The 23251-nt window shown below is 40.5% G+C and overlaps 1 protein-coding gene across 5 annotated transcripts in view; it reads right to left on the bottom strand.

The window, feature by feature from the left end:
* Positions 1 to 990: 990 nt before the first annotated feature.
* The window catches only part of SEMA3D (semaphorin 3D), a 137907-nt gene continuing 115646 nt past the window's right edge, over positions 991 to 23251 (bottom strand). For 4 of the 5 annotated variants that reach the window (XM_030481161.1, XM_030481163.1, XM_030481160.1 and 1 more), the window contains 6 exons: positions 21459 to 21547; positions 19608 to 19649; positions 18192 to 18349; positions 16018 to 16082; positions 13621 to 13760; positions 2232 to 4042 (listed from right to left, as the gene is read on the bottom strand). In XM_030481161.1, coding sequence (XP_030337021.1) covers positions 3629 to 4042; positions 13621 to 13760; positions 16018 to 16082; positions 18192 to 18349; positions 19608 to 19649; positions 21459 to 21547 — 908 coding nt within the window. In that variant the 3' untranslated portion in view covers positions 2232 to 3628. Of the gene's footprint in view, positions 4043 to 13620; positions 13761 to 16017; positions 16083 to 18191; positions 18350 to 19607; positions 19650 to 21458; positions 21548 to 23251 lie in introns of all 5 variants that reach the window. The other variant, XM_030481164.1, reaches the window with a different exon arrangement.

The raw sequence follows: 23251 nt of genomic DNA, 5'->3' as shown, positions 1-23251 counted from the left end.
CTGTTGGGCTTTAAAGCTTATGTCAGTTTTCAGCATTTTTATAACTACAGTTCACATTATGCTGGTTATTCTAAGAATCTGTTTGAAGCCACTTCAGTCCAGCACTGACCTTTTGATGGTGTAGGGTCAATGGAAAGGTTTTGTTGAATAAAAAGACAATGTATTAATAATTGGATTCCCAGTTGAATGGATATGTAAATAGATATCTATGTTGTATCATATGCACTAAGGGATCTGTTTAAAACCTACAGTTATTAAGGTGGAGGTAACTTTTTTCCACTCTGGACAAAAACTTCATTTAACTTCATTTTTATGGAGCTCTTGAAGGAGGTAAGGCTCGGTTTCATATTAACTATGGGCCTGTTGTGGCTCATAGTACAGCTCACAGCAGCCCAGCTGAACCCCAAATCATTGATTTGAAATTTAAGAAGTCTTAGAGTTGAGCCTTTGAATTATACACATGGAAATCTTTGAAAATAGAAGGATCCTCTCCTGTTATATTTTCTAGCCTAGCTCATCCTCCCAACCCCTCCCTGGGACTGCAAGGTTGTGGAAGGACCCACTGCTCCTCCTGCTCCTACTCCTGTGTTTGCATTGCTGAGTCCTGCCTAACTAAACCATGCCTTAGCTCCTGTAGTGATCCCTGACCTGTACCTCTCATTCTGTCTCCAAGGTCCTCTGGCCTTCTTGCATGTGTACACGTGCTGTGCATGAGGAGTAGTGCTAGCCCTGCCAGCTATAGAAAACATCTTACCCAGTGTACCAAAACACAGACTTTTATCTATGCAATATTATTAAATATGCTCCCTGGGGTGGCATGAAACCAATACAGCACACTGGTTTGGAGGATATTGAATTTGTTTCCCATGATGGAAGAGGCCTTATATCTCACTTGGGGTTTTATGCTACCACTACCCCAGAGTGATGAGGTCATTTCTTTAAGAAGAATCTCATTGCAACAACATTTGAAATAAAAGAAATGAAAGTTGGTTTTAAGAGTAATAATATTTTAATTCAACCATTTAAATCTAATGCTCCCAGCACTGAGACCCTTAGTCATCCCAGCTTTTTACTAAAGTCAATCGGGTGGGTTCATTTGTAGAATACATAACGCCAGTCATATCTTAACACAAATCAGATTATTTAGTTTTCATGGAGAAGAATAAAATATGGAAGAAGAAATTGATCTGCTTTTTATGAAGTAGGCAAACATGTGATGAGAGTTGTGTGAAATGCAGTAATTGAAGCACTGTGTCACCACTGGGGAGAAGAGGTCCTTTGCGAGCGCATGTGAATCAGGACCACCTGTTAGTCCCTAACATTGGTGTGGTTCCACTGATTTACTTAATGTCCAGGTCAGAAAAATGGGACTTTGTGGGCTGATAAAAATCTAATAAGGAGTAATTAGGTAGGTTCTGTGTGGTGTCAGCATAACCTTCCAGCCAAGAGTATTGAGTATCCCTGTCACAGGGTGCTTTATATGTAGCAGTTTAATACCACCCCCACCCCCCATACCTCCTTTAAGTAGTCTTAATTGGCCTTAAAATCAAGGTACCCAAAATGATGAGCCTCTTGTGAAATGCCTGGCCTACATTATTTTGCAGCAAAAATGCCAAAAAGTCCTCTGCGTTTTCTCGAAATACTGTTTGAGTGGTTAATGTCTGCAGCATCACTCTCTCTGCCAATTAAAGGTCCTGTGCTGAGAAATTCCCTCCCCCACACAGACCCATTTTATCATAGTTAGCACTCAGTGCTTTACACTATCAAAGCATTGTACGCATGCTATCTAATATCTCCTAATTAACTCACACATCTTCTATTAAAAAAAGCATCTAAAATTAATGACATATGGTATGGCTGGCTTTTATACAACACATGCAAACTCAGCTTTCAGGTTTTACAAGAAACGTGGGTAAGCCAAGATTTCTTTCTGAATCTGACAAACACTTTACCATATCTGACTTTCAACAGAGAGGAAATGAACAACGATGTAAACTGGACCTACACAATTATAGACCAGGGACTGAATGCACACACAAACACTAGCAAGGGCGAGGGCGAATCTACAACTTTCGGAGCCAACGTTTTTGGTTCCTTAATGAGGTGCACACCAATTACACGGGTTTCCCACAGACTTTGCTCTCAAGATCTGTAGAATGCATGAGAAACAAGTAAAGCCTGTCGTTTTGGTATCCATCAAAGCTCTCTTCCATGTGAGGAAGTGGCTAATTTGTCATTTCACACTCAAAAAGGCGTGAAAGGCAAAACGAGGGAGGTTAGATGGAAGAGAGGAAAGGGGGGCTGTGACTCATGAGAAGAGTCAGTAGGCCTGATTTCGAGCTTGTGTTTGTTGCTGCATATCAGGAATAAAATCAATGAAATCATATTGATGCAAAATAGGTAAGAATGAGGCCAGTTTTTCTTGCTTGTATGGAAAAATTTACACTATTAAAACCAAAATATGAACCAAGGAACAAGGAACACTTTACAAATAAAATTGTGGTATATAGCAAATTTCTAACTTACAGGTTTTATTTACACGTGGACACCTTTTGTTTTATTTAATTATAATAAAAGTATTAAACCCAACAATGCAAATTTTCAACTTAAAAATACATAAGACCTTTGGGAGAAAATCCCAAAGAATACACACATCTGAGGAATGTCAGCTCTGTGTAAGAGCACTGGTCTTAACCACTAAATATCTTCCCTCATCGTCTTTTGTTTTAGCTTTGTTGTTGTCTTTTATTTTTCTTTTCCTCTGCATAAAACAAAGCTAGCAAAGGGCCAGAGAAACAGACAAAGTCAAACCTTTGGAGAGATAGGAGAGGTGCAGGCAGGAATCCTGTTATTTGTTAATAGGATTTACGCACATACCTCCCACGGACCACTTAGGAAATTTACTCCCCAGCATCTTGGTGGCAGTTTCAATTAGAGTCAACATTTCTTTTCAGCAGATGGACTGCAAACTAGAGGCTACTCAAACTCTAATGAGTAACGCTCAATAATTCCCCTCTCTTAAACTATGATTATGCTTTCTTTTTTTTTATGGGGAGAATGAATGCTGTCCCTAAGCCAATACTTAATTTGATTTTTTGCTGTGCCTCTCTGTGCTAGCAAAACCCACCCTTGTGCTTGCATACAGGCCCAATGGGTAAATTAGAGGGTATTTTTGCAGATCTGTCACACATTTCTACCATGTTTCTTATTCAGAAAGATGCCAAAGAACTAGAAATACATCTGCACTCCCCTGAAATGTAGCCACCTCTGGGGTGGAATGTGGCAACAAATATTAACATGGGAACACGGACACTAAATCCTAGTGAAAATTATCAGAAAGTACAGAACACAGCTCACGTAGCCTCAGGCTACCCAGAAATTAGCTAGAAGTGTACATCCTTTTAATGAATGCATTTGAAATTATTGCCTGGTGTGTGGTACTCCAATAAGGAACATCTCATTTGGTATCGAATCCCCTTGTACAGTCTCATACAGATTAATAGTGATGGTGAGTTATCTGATTTCAATAAGAAGCAGTACTAATTCATAGGCAAGATGCACAAAACCAAAACACAGTATTTGTTTTTTTTCCATGGAAAATGTCCTTTCTTTAAATAGCATTTACAAACTACGTAGACGGTGGCCTGGCTGGCTCATGGTGCCTTCGGTTTCGCTTTTTTTTCATCTCCTGCACATGCTTCCACTTGGCACCACCTTTGTTCCGCTGCCGCCGCTTCTCCCGGTGCCACATCTGTTCACAGTATTCATCCAGGCTAAAGCTGGGGCTGCTGACAAGCTGGATATAGTCCTTGTACCTCAGCCGGGACTCTGTCAGCAAATCCCTCACCCGGCCCTCCTCATCCTCAGTTTTCTGAGTGCTTTCCATTTGCCCGTTCTCAATGACATTTAAATTCAGCTTCACGATGGTATGGACAAAGGTGTGCTCCTGGGCTTTGCAGAAATAGGCTCCCGCATCCCTTCTTTGCAAGCTGCGGATCAGCAGCCCATGCTCTGTTTTGATGATCCTTTCGTCAGCCTTCAGCTGTGGGGTTGGACAAAAGAAGAATGTGACAGGTGAGTTTCACTGGCAAAAACAGAGCACGACATGCTGTGAAAGGACACGTGTAAAAGGACAGTAACACTCATCACACTACAAAGCAATAAGTCTACATTCTCCAAGAAAGGGTAGCTATTTAGTGCCACAAATCCTATTAATTTTTTAACTGCTTTTCTTGAGGCATCTGTAATGCACCCAATATACAACTGTGCATGTATATATCTGGAGCGCTGAGCCCCTATTACATTGAAAATAAATATTACTACTGATTTTTAAAGTGAAATGCTCTGATTCTGATCTTCTTCAACTGGGTTTTTCAAAAGGAAATTGATCCTGTCTTTGACTCACTGAGATGTAATTAAAACCATCCCGTGAGGTTAGACAATTACAATTGAGTACAATTCTTTTATTGTTAAGATCTGTGAAGATGAACTTAGAGAGAAAAAAAATAAAGAAAAAAAGAAAGCAAAGAATGAGATTGCAAGTGAGAGCTGAAGTCTGTCAGCGTGGAACTGTGATTTCATTTATGAATAAGGTGCACCTTTGAGTAATAACGTCTTCAGGTAAATTGCATATCTGGTGATCTGAAAATAATTTCCAAAACATATAAGGCAAAAAAAACCATCCTTCCCCCCCAAACAAAACAAAACAAAACAGGATGGGGCAGCAGGCACCAAAGTATTTTTGCAGCTGGGAAACATAGCAGGTAAGTGATTTGCTAAAGACCATATAAAGATTAGTAGCAGAAGTGGAAGTAGAAAGCAAGACCCCTAACTCCCAGTGCCCAACACCAGAGTTTCCTTTGGAAATGATGCTGGTCTAGTCCGGAGCTGTCGCCTCTGGCATGCTATGTTCTGCTGCCGCACAGAGGCTACAGGACACAATGGCACCACAGGGGCCCCAGTGCTGCTTGAGCAGCCTGCAGCAGAGCCAAGGCCTTACAGCCAGCCTCAGCACTGCTGGTGCCATTGCTAGAACATAGAAAAACATCAGCACAAGGCTGAGTAGTGGGTTTAAGAAGTGGGGAGTGGGAACAGAGAGAACCAACACAGAATCTGGAAGATTTCCCAGAGTGCACATCTGACCCCCCAGCAAAATTCAGAAGGTGAAGGTCAGGGAGGCGTAAAGATGACTGAATTAGATTTATTCACAGGGTAAGCTACATACTGTTGCTTTATGCAAAAAATCTGCACGATTCCCTCTTCTATTCCATGGGAAAAAATATATACACACATATGATCCATCTGTTATGATTCTAGTACTTTATCACAATAGGTTCTCTTGGAGCAAAGAGATAGATGACATAACCTCCCAGGGCTTTTAGCTTTACCCTTTTCTAAGCTTCTATAATAATGACTTTGGAAGGGTTAAATAATTTGAGAGACTATTTTGAGATCACCATTAAAAAGCAATATGCGTATATATAACATATGCACAGAGAGAGAGACTTTGGCTTGCTACTGTATGAGCTGCAAAAGTCTTCAGTAACATTGGGTAGGTAGGTAGGTAGATAGACAGAGACAGACAGATAGATAGATAGATAGATAGATAGATAGACAGATATGTGGATGGATGGATATAGGCCTGTGTACTACCACCGATCTGACTGCAGCAGAGACAAGAAACCAGCTGCTACAAAATACTGGTCAGAACATGGCTCTGGCTGCCTGGTTCTGTGGCCAAGTATTTTTTGGCTCCAGCCACTAGCTGATGGTGTTGGGTCAACCCTGAGCTTTAGTTTCATTGTTTGTAAACTGTATATAAGCATGCTTACTTGGCACCAGCAGGGTGAAATCGGACTAATTTCAGGAAATTCCTGGAAAATCGATTGTCCTGACAACAGGTGCTACATAAGCAGAAGCTACTTTTGATTTACTACACTGAGTTTAAACCAGAGAAATCATGGTCAAGCCACAAGCACATGCACACAAGATAGCAGGGAGACAGACTAGAAAAGACTAGTTTTCTACTGCCAGAACCTACAGCATAGGGCAGTAATCCTCAATTTTATCAGCTAGTGACACTCATTTCAAGTAAATGTACCTTGCTTACAAAAACAGGAGCATAAAATGTATACATGAATCCACAAATGAGTAGCTGTAGGCAGAAATATGTCTGGGGAAGGTCTTTCCTTGTGGTGCTGGATCCTGCAGAAAGAAGCAGGAGCAGGGGCCAGGTAAGAAGGCTCAGAGGCTTGGCTGTTGCAATATGACAAAGAAGCACCTCTTACTTCTGTCCAAGTTTCATGCAACATAAAGACCCAAGTTTGAGAAACTTAGGGAAAGGATGGGAAGAAGCAGCTAATTTCCAGGCATTTGGGTTTCATAAGGCACTATGCAAAGACCAAATTCCCACATTGTCTGAGTGAAAACAGGACGGATCTCTTTGAGCTCGGGGCTTGATGCAATTGCAGCAGTAGCATCTGCCTATCAGTGGCTCTGCCAGTATTGTAGTCTAGAGCGTCTTGACAGCTGTGTACCTCCTACACTTGGAAGATCTCCAGCTGGCTATTTTGGCTGGCTGAGCTCCAGTCCAAGGAGCCCTTACCAGGGCTTCGCCTATTTTCAGTGAAAGGAAGGCAGAATAATGGCAGATCTAGACTTGAAAAGATCACTGGACCCCTAAGTCCAGCACCCTGCTACTCATAACTATTTACCACTTGTGTAGCAGCCGTCACTTTCTAGTTGTAAATGTGTTAACTGATGGAGTTGACCCCCCATCTGCCTTGGGATACCGCAGAGAAAGCGAACATTGTGTGTGTCCCTTAATCCCAGCCCATCATGACTCCTATTTTTAATGAAGCAGCATTCTTACAGAATGTCCTGGTTTAACCTTGGATATTGATTTACGGTGACTGTCACCTCTTCCTTCTTTGTGCCTTCATTGTTCATTCCTTTCTTATCCTCTGGCAGGATGAAATTATGTCTCTGATTTCACATGTATTGAGCAACACTTCATTACTGTTTCCCTCCCTTACTTCTCTTTTTGGTATCCTGTTTATGTTGTTTTACCCATAGGTTCAGAACTCTTCCTGTCTTTCCTCTCTACTTTTCCCCCACAGGGCTCTGGAGTTTCATAAACACCTGGCATTTCATTACTTGGTAGTAGATTTTTAACCTTTCACTTGAATGCTTAATGTGCTCCTTGGTTCCTGACCCAAAGATGTAAAACATATTTTATTAAATTTTGAGGAGAGTGAAAAGACTAGTTAGATAAAAGACATCATTTTGCTTTGGTCAACTGTGGATTCATCATTGTGTTCATGTGTATAGTCCCCCCCACCATGTCATATTCAATAACTCTCCTAAAATGTTTGTAAATAGGATTTAACAATTCAGAAGTACAAAGGCTTTAATTCATAAAAGCTTGTTGATGTGCTTAAATTTGAGCATACAATAAAACTTAAACATGAGAGACATAGTTTTGTTCAATAGGGAACACATTACAAACCACAAAAATGAAGCAATTGATTACCATTAACTTTCTTAGTGGAGTGGGAGCAGATTTTTTAGAGTGTTTTATCAACAAATTGTACTTTCCGTCCTTCATGATGTTTGCCTAAAGTTACATTACCCGAATTATGGCACATGCCATAGATACTGGCAATATTTGGCAACGGGAAAAGATCTCCATGCAAACCGAATGCTTGATTTTCACAAACAGAATTTAACAATGGAGGAAAAATAGGCATTGCCAATAATGGTGGCAAATCTTTAAACAATCAGTAAGTTGGAAAACAACCAAGGATTTGAAAGTGCTGTGGCACCAGGTTAGGTCAATGCTTTTTGTCCTTTGCTAATGATGTGTTTAGATAGCTGCCTCTTTACAAATAATTCACATGTCAACTCTTTCACAGTTAAAACACTGCACCTGTCTGGGAGAAGAAAGTGGCTTCAAAGCCTGCCTTCCGTCATTAATCAACATCTGAAAAAATGTTAAGAGGTAAAGCTGGACTAATCATGGGTTAGCTACAATGCCTGAACAAATTGAGAGGGGGAGAAAGGAAAATGAGGAACATTTGCTGATAATTCACATTCGTCTGTGTTTTTCTACTATTCTCTTCTTCATCTTCATCATTTGACTACAAATAAAGAACACTCTGGGTTGGGGTTTTCTTTTCTTTCCATTATTGTTAAATATAATTTTGTTTCTCTTATACTGGGAAAATAATCATCTAATGCCAACACATCTGTAGACTTAATTTCTCTTTTCTTCTTTTTCCACAGGAAAGATGAAGAACGTATTGCTGGTACAATAATGTCATTATGGAAATGCATGATTCCTATTACCTTCAAGGTGAAGCTAACTTCTTATTCTGAGACTAAATTTTAAACTCCTGCCTCCCCAGTATATCTAAATCAAAGCAGAAATGTCATGAGCTATATCTAAGTTCAGAGTTACTTCTTCTTTTTTTCTCTGGGAAACTGTCAAAAATATTAGTCTGTCTTAAGAATCTCAAGGCATTAGGGGGAAAAAAAAGCCAATGAGTAATATAATAAAACAGAAGAGTGAAAGCATGAAAGCTGTAAGTAGTCCCTGAGCTGCAGAATGAATGTCTTCTTATTTTTCCCACTCTTGATCTCTTTCTCCTTGACCTAAGGATTCAAACACTATACTACATTCCTCTAACAGAAGGTACTACTGGAAACTCAATCCTTGGTCTCATCCAACTCAGATTTCAGGACTGGCACTGAATCTCTGACCTTTATTCACAAGATGCTGCTGACCAGATGTTTGTAACAAGGAAAGTTACCATCATAATGCAAAAATCTCCAGCCACAAAAAGATGGAAACTTATGCCTTGGATAAACTGAATATGTCTTCACAGTCTGGCTAAAATGTGGAATGGAAACAACATCTCTTTGCTCTAATGGGGTAGCTAGGTCACAGTCTTGTGCTTGGCAAGATGTCCTGTCCAAGAGTGGGTCAAACTCTTGTACCTACCAAACCATCAGATGTTTGTTAAACTGAGTCCCTCAGAAAAACCCAGCTCAGGGCTGCGGGGCAGGAACATGGAAAGGGTGAGAACCACTGAGGAAGAAACTGGAATGTCCTCCTGCCTTTTGGTGGCTTTATTTTCACTCCCAGGTATGAATAGAGCAGGAAGGAGAGAGTTAAAAGTGATCTGCACCTATTCTGTCACTTCAGACCATATGGTTTATTCTGTCCCCTGCAAGGAGAGGTGGCAGCTTGGCAGACCTGGAGCTGCAGGAGACTTGGGGTAAAGCACAGCCTAAAGCAGGAGGGGGCTAATACTTTTCAAAGCCATGGGGCACCAAAATTAATGGCTTTGTTGGGAGCCATGCATTTGCTGTTTGCAGTCCTGACACCTATTACATACATAGCATAACACACAGGAATTTCTTTGAGAAATAAATAAATATCTGTTTCAAGCTTCAGAAAACTTCAACAGTTTAACATTATGAACGGACGACATCTCCACTTTTTTTTATGAACTCCAGCCACTGAAATGCACTCCCTCGTCTCAGTGACTAACCCTGCATGCGCAGGAACAAACGTGATCAACCGCGTGAGCAACACTAAACACAAAAGCACTAAATATTTGACTCCTGACCTTAAAACAGCCCCAAACTACAGGGAAATGTACTCCCACTGGCAGCAAAATGACCTGGTGACAGCTCCTGTACCACAGGAGATCCTGTCCCTCCCCACAGGTTGCTTTGTCTGGAAGTCACATTCTGAACCATGACCCTAAGGGTAAAATGTCGGGGACATCCTGCTGGGCCAAATGCTTCCCATCTAGTCTGGATTTTGCCCTTTTCCTTCCCTCAGGAAGCTGTAACGCATGTCCGGGACAGTGCAAAGACATATATTTGTAAAGCCAGGTTTAAAGACTTGCTGAGACATTACAGTTCCAGCCCTGGAACTAAAAGTCCGTAACCTAAGTTCCAGGTGCATGGAGTAATTTGCAAAGCATGGTATCGTCATCACAATAAGTTACACCACTAAGACATGCGCTAAAATAGCGTACAGTGTTATTTGAGAAACCTGCTGCAGGAAGGGAGGGAGAGAGCAGAAAATATAATTGTAATGGGAAAAGTTATGGTAAGGCATTGGCTGAGCAAAGATCGAGCTTTATGTTAAATATGACCACACTGTTTCTTTCACATATGGTATTTCTGTCAAATTGAAGTACTTTAAGAAGAAAGTCAATTGCTCTGCTGATCTTTGGATTTTCTAGGAAGACCTCCAATTAGGCTCTAATACTGATGAGTAATTTTCACTGATAAGTTAAATTAGAAAACCTGAAAAACCTCAATTTCTGGATTCCCAAATTAACATGGGATTAACATTTTAACCTGCAAATACCCTTATTCTATCTAATAGGAGGAGTGATTGCTCTGGATCTCTATAGACCCAGGCATTTATTTAGGCAGCCATATATGAAATTAGCAATCTAACTTTAGGCATATGCATTTGAAAATGTGGCACTTTCGGACTAGTATCTTTATCTTAAAAAAACTACCCAAATCAAACCAAAAAATGCTGCTTTTTTTTTTTTTCCCCCTTCTAAAAATGCTGTCTCCCACTATGTTAATTCAAGATGTGCAAGCTGAGTTTGCTAAGAAGGACTTCAAGTTCTTAGGGTCAAAATACTAGAAATTCAGTTACTGTAGGAATTTTTTGGCAGGAATAAACAAAACTAATAGCTATACACTGCCTTTAAGTGATCTGATCCTATAATCATCAGTATGTGCATATGCATTTATATAGGCTGTTATCTTCAAAGACTGCAAAAAAAAAAAAACCAAAAAACTAACAAAACCACCCCAAGGAGTTGCAGAACATGTGCTCCAACTTCTATTTTATCAAAGCTAGATCACAGAAACACTGCTATGGCTTTAGGGACAATATGTGGTAAAAAGCTATTTGCCTACTGTTAGCATTCATAATGTAGAAAATCTGTCTGCAGATTTCGCCTTCTAATTTTCTTCTAAATTTGCCTCAAAGGTTAATCTAGCCTTTTAGCAAAGCTTTACTTTTCTCATACAAACAGATGTCAGACTGTTTACACAGAGCAAACCCAGTAAACATTGCTGTGGAAGACTGCTAATGTGCAAAGATGTATGCTGCGTGCTTGCTGGAGCTTCGAATGCCATCCCACAGATGCACGCATTCTCTTACTCTCTATGTGCACATCCTTGGTGCATTGGGCAGTCCTGCAGTATTGGACGTCACCATGCTGTCATTTGGCCCAGAACAAGTAGCAGGGGCCAGTCACTGCCAGAGTGAACATTTTGGAAATAAAAAAGCATGGCAAAATATAATATAGCCTTAACTTAGGCTACGTTATATAGGTTAGCCTGCCTTAATTTTGTTCACAAGTTGGTTTGACCTGCAGTTTGTTCTATAATCAAATAAGAAAGATAACTTGAGCTTGGCTTCCTGAACTTCAGAGGCCTGTCTGAACCTGTGATTTACGAGAAAATCAGCTGTTTTCCCTGTAAATTGACAGGGATAAAATTCAAAAGCAGCCTTTCAAAACAGGCTTTCAAATCTTGAAATTGTAACTTCTTATGATACAGAAATATTACATTCTTCACAGGGAACTGGCTGCTTTATGCAAAGTTTGTAGCTCTTTTTAGAAGCTCAGGCACATGCTATAGTTGCAATACATTGTTTTAAACAATGATTTTGAGTCTTCTCAAAACTTAACATCACTTCCTGTTCAGAAAAAAGAAAAAAGAACAGCCCCCCCCAAAAAAAACCCCAAAACAAAACAAAATAAAAAAATCTCCTGTTAACTGTCTGCTCAAATTTACTTAAAAATGAGTCTTAAACACATGGTTAGAATTTAGCAAGTGCTTTCCCTGATCAAATATGTTAAGTGTATTTACAAACTGCTGCCTTAGGGAAGTAGAGCAGAGAGTCTTCTGCCCAGGATAGTTAAAGGTAAATCAATTAAAGCACAAACAATGAATGCCCACAGGTCTTTAAAGGCTGATATACTTCTAACTGGATTTTCACTTCAACTACCTGCGGCTGTGAGTGTGCTTGGCCAGCTGATCAGATCTCATTTTTTTCCCATGTGTGGACTATAACGGAGGTTAAAGGTGGTATTTCAAACCAGTAATCTCTCTCTTTTGGTGTTTAGTGCATGCTGTGGGAAGCACTGTATCTGTAAATTCATGCAGTTTTTATTCTCAGCAGAGGAAAGAATCTTTGCCAATCCAAAACATGAGTAAGAGAAGGGGGAATAAATTAAAAGTACTGTAGTGCCATAGTTAATACACAGTTTTGTGGGGTTTTTTGTCTTGTCTTGTGGAAAATCAGAAGTGCTTTGTATCTCCTTACTCTGGCTTTCTGGGCCAAGACATGACTGGAGTTGTAACTTTGGGACTTCTGCCATGAGTCATATCTCACTCAAAAGGAGTGCTTTGCTGGGTACCTGCCCTCGCCTGCATCTCCCCAGCCTTTAGAGAGAACCAGTGTATTTTCTGCTCTCAGAAAGTCTCATAGGGTGAATTATCGTAGAGAGTGGAAGGCTGGTTGGGTGTTTGATAGTTCCTGTCATTTAAACTAATTTTGGTCTCGGATGAACACTCAACAAAAAAGCTTCTCTAACACCTGGGACCAGCTCATTTGAAAGGGCACTTCTTTTCCCTCCTGCTTCCTCGTTGCCATGGTTGCCATCACAGCAGGACTTGGCCTCAGACACAAAATTACTCATGTAAGAGAAAGGCTATGAAAACTCCTGAGGTTTGAAAGTCACTCAAACCCAGTCCAAACCAGTCCCGGTGTGTTGACCTTTTGGGCAAGTCAGAGGGCCCCTTTGTCACTAGCTCAGAGAGGACTCAGCAGGAAATTTTACAGGAGGTATGTAGGGACCTGGAGGCTTCTCCAGGGCTTCTCCACCAGTGAGGACCCCAAACCTGCCTCCTGCAGGATTTAAGGGCCATCACAAGTTTCTCAGCTTTCTACTCCAGATGCAAGATGCAAGTTTTTAACCTGACACGTCTGCATCAGCTCAGAGTGACATTGAAGAAAATTCTCAGACTCTACTAACAAGAAAAAAAAAGCAAACAAAAAACCTTTTACTGCACAGACTATTCCTTCTCTGGGGAGAGGGCAAGAGAAGCAGCAAGCAATAAATGCAATTCTTAACTACACTGCTTAACGTGATAAGGGAATGAAATCAGACACTAAACGGAGCCGAGATTTTATTAAAACAAAGGGCTTTGAACATACATTTACCTACAGAAATAGTTGTTGTGTTAGTGTTAATTACAGGACGAAAGGGATTTTTCTTTTTCATTACCTGGATTTTTTACCACTAATTAAAGTTTAACTTATCTTTTCTTTTTTTTTTTTTAATAGAATGAGCATGTAAGTAAAAATAAATATTTAATTCTACTTATGACACAGTGCAAATGGCTTCTCTCTTCCCCACTGCATGCCCCAAATGGTGATACCAGAATGCTATGTGATACCTAAGGTGAGGCAAGGAAAAGTAAAACATCGACTAATCCCAATAACTCCTGCCTTTCAATGCTCAGCTGAATTCTCTATAGAGGAAACTTGCCTTGATGACTATAACTTACCTCTTCTCGATGTTCTTCTCCAGAGCGCTGAATATACCACCTAATGGAGGCTTGCTGGGACTTAGGAATACATTCCAGAAAAGTTGAATTAAACTCAATGCCAAAAATCACCTTTTCATCAGCAGTTTCATGACTAATGCCTGGAAAGCAAACATGGTACAGGAGATTAACCCTGACCTGTTTTTTAAAGCAATGGGAAAATAGCCTGATTCAGAACAGATGCTGTAAGAGTGACTGAATTATAAAAAAGCAAAAGGAAACTTAACTTTTAGCTTAAACTATAACTATGAGGATTTAGAGGCGGCTGCTAACCTTCCTTTAGTGCAACTGGTTTTTAAGGAGGTCAATAAAATCTGTATCATGAGCTTGCTCTGTTTTAAAGTTGAAGCTTTCACCTTTGAGGAATTTAAAATCTGACTTGTGTTTTTCCTTTAAGTAACGCAACTATTAAACCTGAGCTAAAGCTGCTAAATGTAGATTGTACGGTCTGGTTTGTTCATCCCAAGCACTTCAGAAGAGTCACAGGACTAAAGTAAACTGAAGTTTACCTTCCTTCAGTATAATTTGAAATGCTCTGCAGTATGTTTCAGAACAAACACTGAAGGAGCCATGAGGAGATCTGGGCTCAATTCTTGGCCTTTTGTAAACCTGAGCAAGTAATTTCTAATCTCTGCATCTCCATTTCCCTTTCCAGTCTGTCTTATCTGTGTCTTATCGGCCTTATCATAGGACTAAAGCTGTTTCTTATACCCTGCCAATAACAGAAAGGAAGGTGCAAGCAGTGGCATCTCCTAAATCAAAAGTTAGCTCAACAAAAAAATGAATACAATTTGGATTGTTTTTTCCATAAAAGTACCTATATGAGATCTATAGAAATTCAAGCTCTCTATTAAATACTTTTCTTCTATTTCACTGTGCCACTGAGACTTCAGTACAGCCAAACAACTTCATGCAGCCAATGAAGTCTCTGGGAGGGAATCTCACACAGTGGAGCACTGAATTTAGATAGGTTTTGGGGCCATAATGTTATTAATTATCGTAAATGGCAAAAATAAGCCCAGAGCCTGGAGTGGCACAGGTCAGCTTCATGGTTTTATGGCACACAGGAGTCATCCCAAGCTGAATAAAATTTCTATTGGTGGTGCTACATTGGGGCAAAAGAGTAATACCAGTTTCTGTGTTAAGCCATTTTACATTTGTCTAGTAAAGCCACCTCTTCCAGTATCTCTTTATCCTTCTAGGAAAATGTGACATTGTCAGCCTTTCTGCTAGGGCTTCTCTAACCTTGAGCTTTGCACAGTCTCAGATACCACTGTTTGGAGAGCTGTGGTAAGCAGCAAGCAAGGAAATTCTGGCCCTTGGGAATGAACAGCAGTTTTGTCGTTGACTTTAATGGAAATGAGAATTTTACCCTGACTTTTTAACTATGTCTGCAAGCACACATGTACAGTCAGAGCCCTCTGTACTGTGCAACAGACTTAAAGCTTTGATCCTGTGGTGAGCAGCTCCGGTTTCTGCACTGACTCACGCTGAGATCTGCGGCAGGCACCCAGCACCGCAGCAGCACAAAAATAACCAGAGATCAATGGGAAGCGGTGGCTCATCCTGAACCAAACATTCGGCGCAGCAATACAATCAATACTGTTTTGACTGGGTTGTTCGTTTTAATAAGCAGCTAGAAGAGCCCCAGACAAACTCAAGCTTGGTTTTGAATGCTTTTCATTTATTTTATGCCGCCGCAGAGATTGCTGCGTAACCGCAGGATTTCATACTGACAGTGCTTGCTGTAAGAGAAGTGCTGCAGTTGCCAAAGGAGCAAGCCAGACCCTTTGGCATCTGAAAAGAGGGCGTGGGAAAGGGAGGGGGAAGCTGACAGGGAAGTGGGGGGTAGGCTCTTGTTAAGAACAGGAGTATTTAAGTAGCTGCAGGGAGGGGAAGGAGCTGGTTTGGCAAGCTGCAGATGGGCCTTGGGACTCGTGTCAAGTGTATGTGGCGGGAGGGGAGGAGATGGCGTGTTCCCCATTCACCCCTGTGGGTTTCCTTGCAGGATTATCTCTCCAGTTTCTGGATGAAACATCACACACACCCCATTAGCTACTTGTAGGGATGTGCGTGATGGTTTTGTGTCAGGGCACATCTCCCTCCCCTGGGTGAGTGCTGTGGAGGGTCACCCACAAGAGATGAGAAGGTGCTGTGCCATGTTGGCTCTCCCTTATCATCCCTGGCTCCGCAAATTTAACTGCAGGAGGGCTAATATATGCAAAGTGTGGGAAAGACAACTGCTTTAATGGTGTTATTCTGTCAAGCTCAGCAAGTTTTCGCAGACATACAGAGACCCTCACAGCAAACTCTGTTGTCAAAGCAACAAAAAAAGCAAGAAAGGTGTGAAGTACTCACTGTCTTCTACATCCCAGCATTGTGCAACGGGGTCTCCATATTTGACGTCTTGCCTTCTGGCTCGCCTATGGGAAGAGCATGCAAACTTGTAACACTTCAGGCATAATTGCTGGAATTCAACAACAAAATACAGAGGAGCTCAGCAGATGTGGACTTGCATGGCTCCCACCCTACTGCTGACAATTACAGTCTTAACTAAAACCAGCCTCACCCTCAAAGCAGCATGTGGCCTAGAGAGATTTGTACAACTGACATCAAGAGAAGGGCCTGTGATTTGGGAAAACCACTAGGAGGGGAAAGAGAAAAAGCAAGAGAAAAAAGTCTGCCTAGAATAAAGAGGGTGTACTATAGGGACAGAAAAAGCATCCAAACTTGCTTTAAGAGCATGGGGCATGGGTGTCCTGGGGGGGGGGTGGACTGTCTTGGAAATACCTAAAAACATCATTAATGATGTAGGTCACGAAAAAGATCTGAGGTTCAACAGGTGATATTCAAAACTGAGCTCAGGATTGGCCCGAGGTAATACTGAATCATAAATCAATCATTAAAATGAAGAAAGAGAAGCTTATGTTTTAGTTAGGTAACTAACAATTGACAAATCTGATTATCTTTAATCTTTATGGACAGAAAAATGCTTGCGAGAATGGTCTGAGGTGGTCTGCTCCCTTCCACAACTAACTTGCCTTCTCATCTCTGGGTGTGTTACTTAAACTCACTGTGATTTAGTGTAATTTCAGAATAAGAGCATTAAAAAAACCCAAACAACAAACTCTTCCTCTGTGGATGATTGCATTTATCTTGCATTCATCTCCCAAGAGCTACAAAACCAAGTTTGTATTTTGATTTTTTAGTAGAAGGAATGGAGACTGGTTCCTCCCTTACAGCCACACTGAAGGCAACAGGAGTGGGACCTCCTTTGTGCAGAGCAATGTCTCAGCAGGACAATGGGTTCCTAAGGCTGAGCTGTCCCCTCGAGTGAAAGCTGTAGACATGCTGGAAGCACAGGCTGCTACACGGAAGAAAATCATTCAAGTAACTGATCCACTGGAGAATTCGCAAGGCCGGTCACCCATCTTTTATTTTTGAGCCACAGACTTTTGGCCTTCCTACCAAAGCGCACATCTGTTAAAAACCATGGACCATCAATCTCCATGTCCCAGCCCACCTCAGGCTTCAGCAAGCCTCATGTGTCACTAACTTTGCAGTGAGCCTGAACACTTGCTTTTCTCCTTTCATTTATGCTTCCCTGAATTTAGTTTGCTTTGGCTTTGAGGGAAAACACATAAAGTTCCTTGACACCATGACAGGATAACCTATGAGTCATTAACTTCAATGGCTTGTCTAATTGCTCTGGTCCCAGCCCTGCAGCCCCTAAGGCAGAAAGTCTCATTCCAGAGCTTGAGCTCAGACTGCAACCTCACTGCAAGAACTGCTGTCAGGAAGGCTTCATCCAAAGGGGAATGAAGAGGCTCTGAAGCACCTGGCTCAACGAGTAAGCTCAGAGCTCCAGCTAAATCATCCCCAAATCTCCAAGAGACACATACAGCAGCTTGGGTACTGCACTGCTAGAGCCTGCAGCATGCTCTCTCTCCATGCAGATTCATGCTGCCATCCTATCTGGTGGATACAGAAAGTTCAGATGAAACTTCTTTCACTGTGGAAAAACTACTCCTGATGTGGTCAAGTCACAGTGCTTAAATCTCTGTCTCCCTCTCATGGCTAGAGCACAAACACAATTCTTCATTTAGATCATGGAATTAAATGTATTTCATTACTGTCCAAGCTGTGAAACTATATTAAACTCCACTTTGTAACTATGGTGGTGGCCTGTGCAAAAGTCAAGAGGCTTAAGAGATCCTCTTGCATCTTGGGCAGCGTTAGCCACAACCTGGACCTCCATCTAAGGATCTCATGCCTTAAAGCATTCAGCATAAAAAAGGAAAGTGATGGATTGATGATGTTAGCTGCAGTAGCTGAGTAACTGTAACACAGACTTGAAAAAAGCTATGTTGTCTTCACAGTTCCTTGAGCAGAAGTGTGTAACATGGCCAAAGTATGATCAAATTTTAAGGCAAATGACATGCTAAGTAAAGGTAACACATTCTGATTAGGAACCTCTAAAATTCTTGCAAGCAGAAAGATCTTTTACAGCACGTTGTATTTTTTTTTCCTACCTTTTAGAAGTAGGGGCATATCTGGAACATGAGTTTCCATCCCAGGCACAGTATGGGTCTCTGGCAAGGCAGCAGTCTGCACAAGCCTTCCCATACATGTGACATCTGTGCAGTGAGAGCTGAACCAATCCATCCCTGGAACCAATGTACAATTGTTGCTGCAAATCAGGCAAAGCAAATGAATTAGGAGTGTTCTCCGAGCAGCCTGTTTAAAAAGTTCCCTTCTTCAGTGCCATGCTTACAGACTTTCAACCCTGTTCCACATTTTAAAGAACAAGGGAGAATTCCTCCTTTACCATAAAATGTTTCTCAGGGCTCAGTGTGAACTGGCCAGTTCCAATCCATCCCTGACAACATGGCAGAGAGGAAAGGGGATTGCAGTCCTGGAAAGACACTGGTGCTCAATACCCTTACACCTTTAGTTTCATGTTGTAATAAAAAATCAGAAACCAAACCATGGAAAGAATGGTTCAATAACACATTTAAAAAACAGGGGCTGGATAGCCATGACGTTAGGAATCTCAGAACTAGGGATGACCTTGCGTGAGTAAAACTTCATCTTTTGCTTCTTATCCTTAGGTAAAATGAGGATAATATTACTCCCCTCTCTCCCCAATGTATGAGTAGATTGCCTGTTGAGACAAGGGTGGTCCAAGTGCTTGCTGTTGAGCTGGAGCTGGCTCATGCAATACTTCCAGCTGGCCTGCCACCTTCTTTGAGGGGAGATGGGACCCAGCTGTGCTGTGCGTGCCTGAATGGCAAAATACCTCATTCCGTGTGAGGGAGTCGTGTTGTGCCGGAGCTGCTCTGGCCACTTCTGCAGGGCAGGGAGGGATGGCTGTGGTGTCATGCTGCCTCCCGAACATGCACGTAGCCCTCACAGAGCTCCAAGCTGCCGTAAAACTATTTCCCATCGGGAGATTCCCAACGGGGACTAGCTCTTGTGTTGCCGGGATTGGACCACCCAGATTTAGATTGCAATTTTAGAGGAGGGGGACTGAGTTTCAGTCTGTGTGCACACAACTTTTAGCACAATGAGGCCCTGATCTCTCTTGACTACTAATAAAAATAACAACAAGAATAGTAATAATAATTTATTACTAGATTGTAAAGAGACATATATTTCTAGTGTCCGGAAAATGAATGTGCATTGACTTCACTCACAAATCTCACTACCATATGACTAAAGATGTGTTTCCATGAATAATTACCAGCTTGGGTAAACAAATTACTGTTTGTAAGCAAACGTGAATTAGGCAGGTAAACAAATTCAAGCATATCTCCTTCTTTCCAGATACATTTTAAGAGCCACCCATGGAAAGCTTGGCCAGCAAGTAACAGGCATCACCTGAAAATAACAAACTGAGTATTCAGTGTACCATATATCCTGCAGTAATTAAACAACCTCATGATTACCTGCTTCTGAGAAATCTCCATGGTTGAGATAAACGAAGGGTGCTGAAAAATGAATAAAGGAGGTGCATTAGTTCACACATTCTCTGTTCTTAGTGAAAAAGAGAACAGAACTTAACATACAAAAAGCAAATAAAACTACAGATTCATTTGCCTGGTTTAAACAAAAATCAGAAAATCACTAAATTCATGCTTTCAAAAATAGCTCCCATAAATTTTCCCTGCTACTTACAAAGCAACTGGCTTCAATTCTCAGAGCCTCCTATCTGCTCCATCCTGGGGACTAACAGTGAGCCTTCACATCAATTTAAGTTCTTATTAAGGACTATTTAAAAGGCTTAGATGGCGCTTAAGGGATACATAGGCAGATCCTCTGCATCAGGATGTGAGAGACAGTGAAATTTTTGCCAGTGAGTGATGTAAGAACAGGAAAAAGCTCAGGGTATTATCTATCCCCTAATAGAAGATGATTAATCTAAGCCTATTGTTTAAACCTAATGCAGTCTGAGGAAATAAGGGATGTTTTTCAGCCCTTCACCCCCTTCAATTTTCGTGGATTCAAAACCACAGAGGTAACAGTTATGGATGTTACCAATAAGCATGCAAAGGAATGTCTGCTGAGCAGAAAAAAAATGAACCATTTTTTGTTTTAAATATGATATGGTATATTTGCCCTTGACGGTATGCTTAAAGAATGCAGCAATTTGGTGCACATACTGAAACTGCTGATTACTTGGCAGGCCACTGAGTAATCTTGGTATTTTCTGAGTGATATTTATAATTGGTGTCCAAGACAGTGGGAAGAAGACATGGACAGCCTTTAAATCAAAGTTTCACCGCACACATGACATATCAAAAGGCATATGGAGAAATATATTATACGAAATAATTGTTAAAGATCATTTCCTTACACTTGGAGAACTCTCTCTAAGTCCCAAATTAATTTATTTACTGTGAGCAAAAATTCTGGCTTCTGGGTATGAACTCATATAGCACATAGGAGAGAGGATGTGTGAGAAAGTAATCAGAATGCCAGGGATGTAGGTAAATTTTTGTGAAAAAGCAAGGTGAAAAGTGAAGAAGAGCTATACAGCATGAGAAGAAAGCAAAGTGAGAATGCAAAGAACAAAGAAGAAACTACTAAATTGAAAAGAAAATCAGTGGGGAAGACACAGGTCTCCATTTTCCTATTGTAAGAGTATGTCCATGTCAGCTCCTTCATCAGCAATGAGGTTAATCAGAAGTTGTGCCTGTGCAACAGAAGGGAAGTTGGGCTTTTTACAAACTCTATTTATGAAGAAGTCATTGGTGTTAGCAGGGCTCTAGTTACTTTTTGTCTTTTCACTCAGCCAGAATAACCAAATCAAAACAGCCAAAACCACTGAGTCAGCCTTTACCAATAATCAAAACTAACTTTGCTTTATTTCTGTGCTTTCAATCCCTAAAGTTGTTATCGTAAAGAATCTCACTTCATCTATGGAATTTTGTTTGTTTGTTTGTTTTAAAACAATTATAATGGTACTAACAACAGTCCCAAAGCTGAGACAAGAGAATAATTGGCATTAAAAATAAAATACAGCTAACAAAAAAATTGGGGCTTATAATAAGATTTCCAACTAAAAAAGGCAGGATAAACGAGACTTTCTATGAGCTTGAAACATCACGGTCTGTTTGGTTTTGGACTTTTTTCAATTCACTTACCCAAAGAATACCAAGGCATTTAAAAATTTACATAGCGTCCCTCTGGAAACTTGAACTAGTTCCAGTAAACAATCAACCAGACAGACAAAGCCAGTTTGGGCCTTAAAGTCCCCTGAATATTATTTAATTGATGTTGCAGCTGTTAATGCTTACCTTGAATATCTGCAGCTCTTCCAGGACCACCTCCTCCTTAGTCCACTTCTCCTTTGTGATGCTCACAACTTTCAGGACTGTGCCTATGTCTGAAACAAACGTTCATCATGTAAAACCCACAGTTGTTTCAGTACATATGTGCCACTTTAATTCATGCCCTGAAGATAAAGATAATGCATCAAAGATGCAGCCTTCAAAAAACATCTATCCTTATCTGCATCTACTGCTATCTACTTAACTCTATGTAATGTGTTTATGGCTTTACTGAATGGCTGAGCCAACACAACTGTAGGCTGCTCCTGGCAGAGACGGTCTAACTCTCCTGCTACACAAACACACAAACAGAGACAAGCACATCCATGCTTCCAGCTAGAAGTTTCCACAGATTTCCTTGATAAAGAATTGGGGCCCATCTGACTGTAAAGAGATCCAGCTTGGAGGACTAAATTGGCAGAAAATTATTTATTCTTTTTTATAGAACTAATTTTCATTCAGTAGAGCCCCTTAAGCCAAAGGGGGTTTCATTTTAACATGGGGAGATAAGCAATGCACTTTTAAAATTTATCTTTGAATTTTAGGGAAATTTTTGAAAAAAATCTCCATTCAGAATCAAAATCTCAAACATTACAGAAATTACTTCTTTGAAGTTTTTTTTTTTTTAATTATATCTATTCATCAATTTTAACCTGAGTTCCTGCTTAGTGAAAAAAACACAGCTGCTCGTTTAATCTCAGACCATTGCACATCAGTAAATTTTGAACGGCCTTAAAAAGTACCCTTAAAAACTGCTCAGGGGAAGCAGGCTGGGTGCTGGGATGTGCACAGCTTACACTATGCATAGTACTGAAATGATGAATAATAACACATTATAATGGAAAAATGAGATTTTCAATCTTGTTTTCCCAAACTACCGAAGATCATATTACCAATCAAAGCCGAAAGTATTTGTTTGCCTTACATATTAGAGCTCTTGTTTGTTTGTTTGACATAATTGCCAAAGCCTGCAGATGTACAAGTTGGCTGTATACATTCAAACATATAATAAACTTCTGATCTGCTGCTCAAAATCTCCTGGGTGATTTGGTATATCTGTATTCAGACTCTATACAACATCTGAAATTTTATATTTCAGTTTATTTTTTCCATAGGACGAGTTTACAGGATAAAATAGAACAAAACCATGTGCTTCTGGAAAAGAAAACTCACTTTTAAGGGAAGAACCGAAGATAAAAAAATATTTTCATATTATGGAGCGCCACCTAGTGACTGTATGGTACATGCTGTCCCTGATATCCCTAAATCTGAGGGTTTAGTCAGAACGAATTAGCATTCGTGCTGGGTCATAACAGTTAACCTGGGAGTATTCGAGTTGCTGATGTCTCTATATAATTTTATTCCTATGACAAATTTTATAGTGGAGGATAGTAAACATCTGAAAGCAACCTCTATAGCCACTAAAAGAATGTTTTGTTAATTTTAACTAGTAAAGTCATCTTTTCAGACAGCTAAATTTTAAATTACTTTTCCTCACTTTTATCAGAAGAAAAGTATGTTTTAGTGAGTACTCCCAAACCCTGTGCATCTCACCACTTGAGAATGTGCTCTCTTTCCTTCTCTATTGGCTATATTAAAGACTGCATTCAGAAAGCAACAAGGATTTCCCATCATCACAACTAAAGTTTATTCCCAGCCTCCTCAGGCAGCACGGGAGCAAACAGCACTTTAGTGTTATTTTTTATTTCTCTCTTACACCACTGTATGTGACTTGCAGGGATCATAGAGGGACTTTCACA

The sequence above is a fragment of the Strigops habroptila genome, chromosome 3 (genome assembly GCF_004027225.2).
Source record: "Strigops habroptila isolate Jane chromosome 3, bStrHab1.2.pri, whole genome shotgun sequence".
Lineage (NCBI taxonomy): Eukaryota > Metazoa > Chordata > Aves > Psittaciformes > Psittacidae > Strigops > Strigops habroptila.
This window is presented reverse-complemented; position numbering and strand designations above follow the sequence as displayed.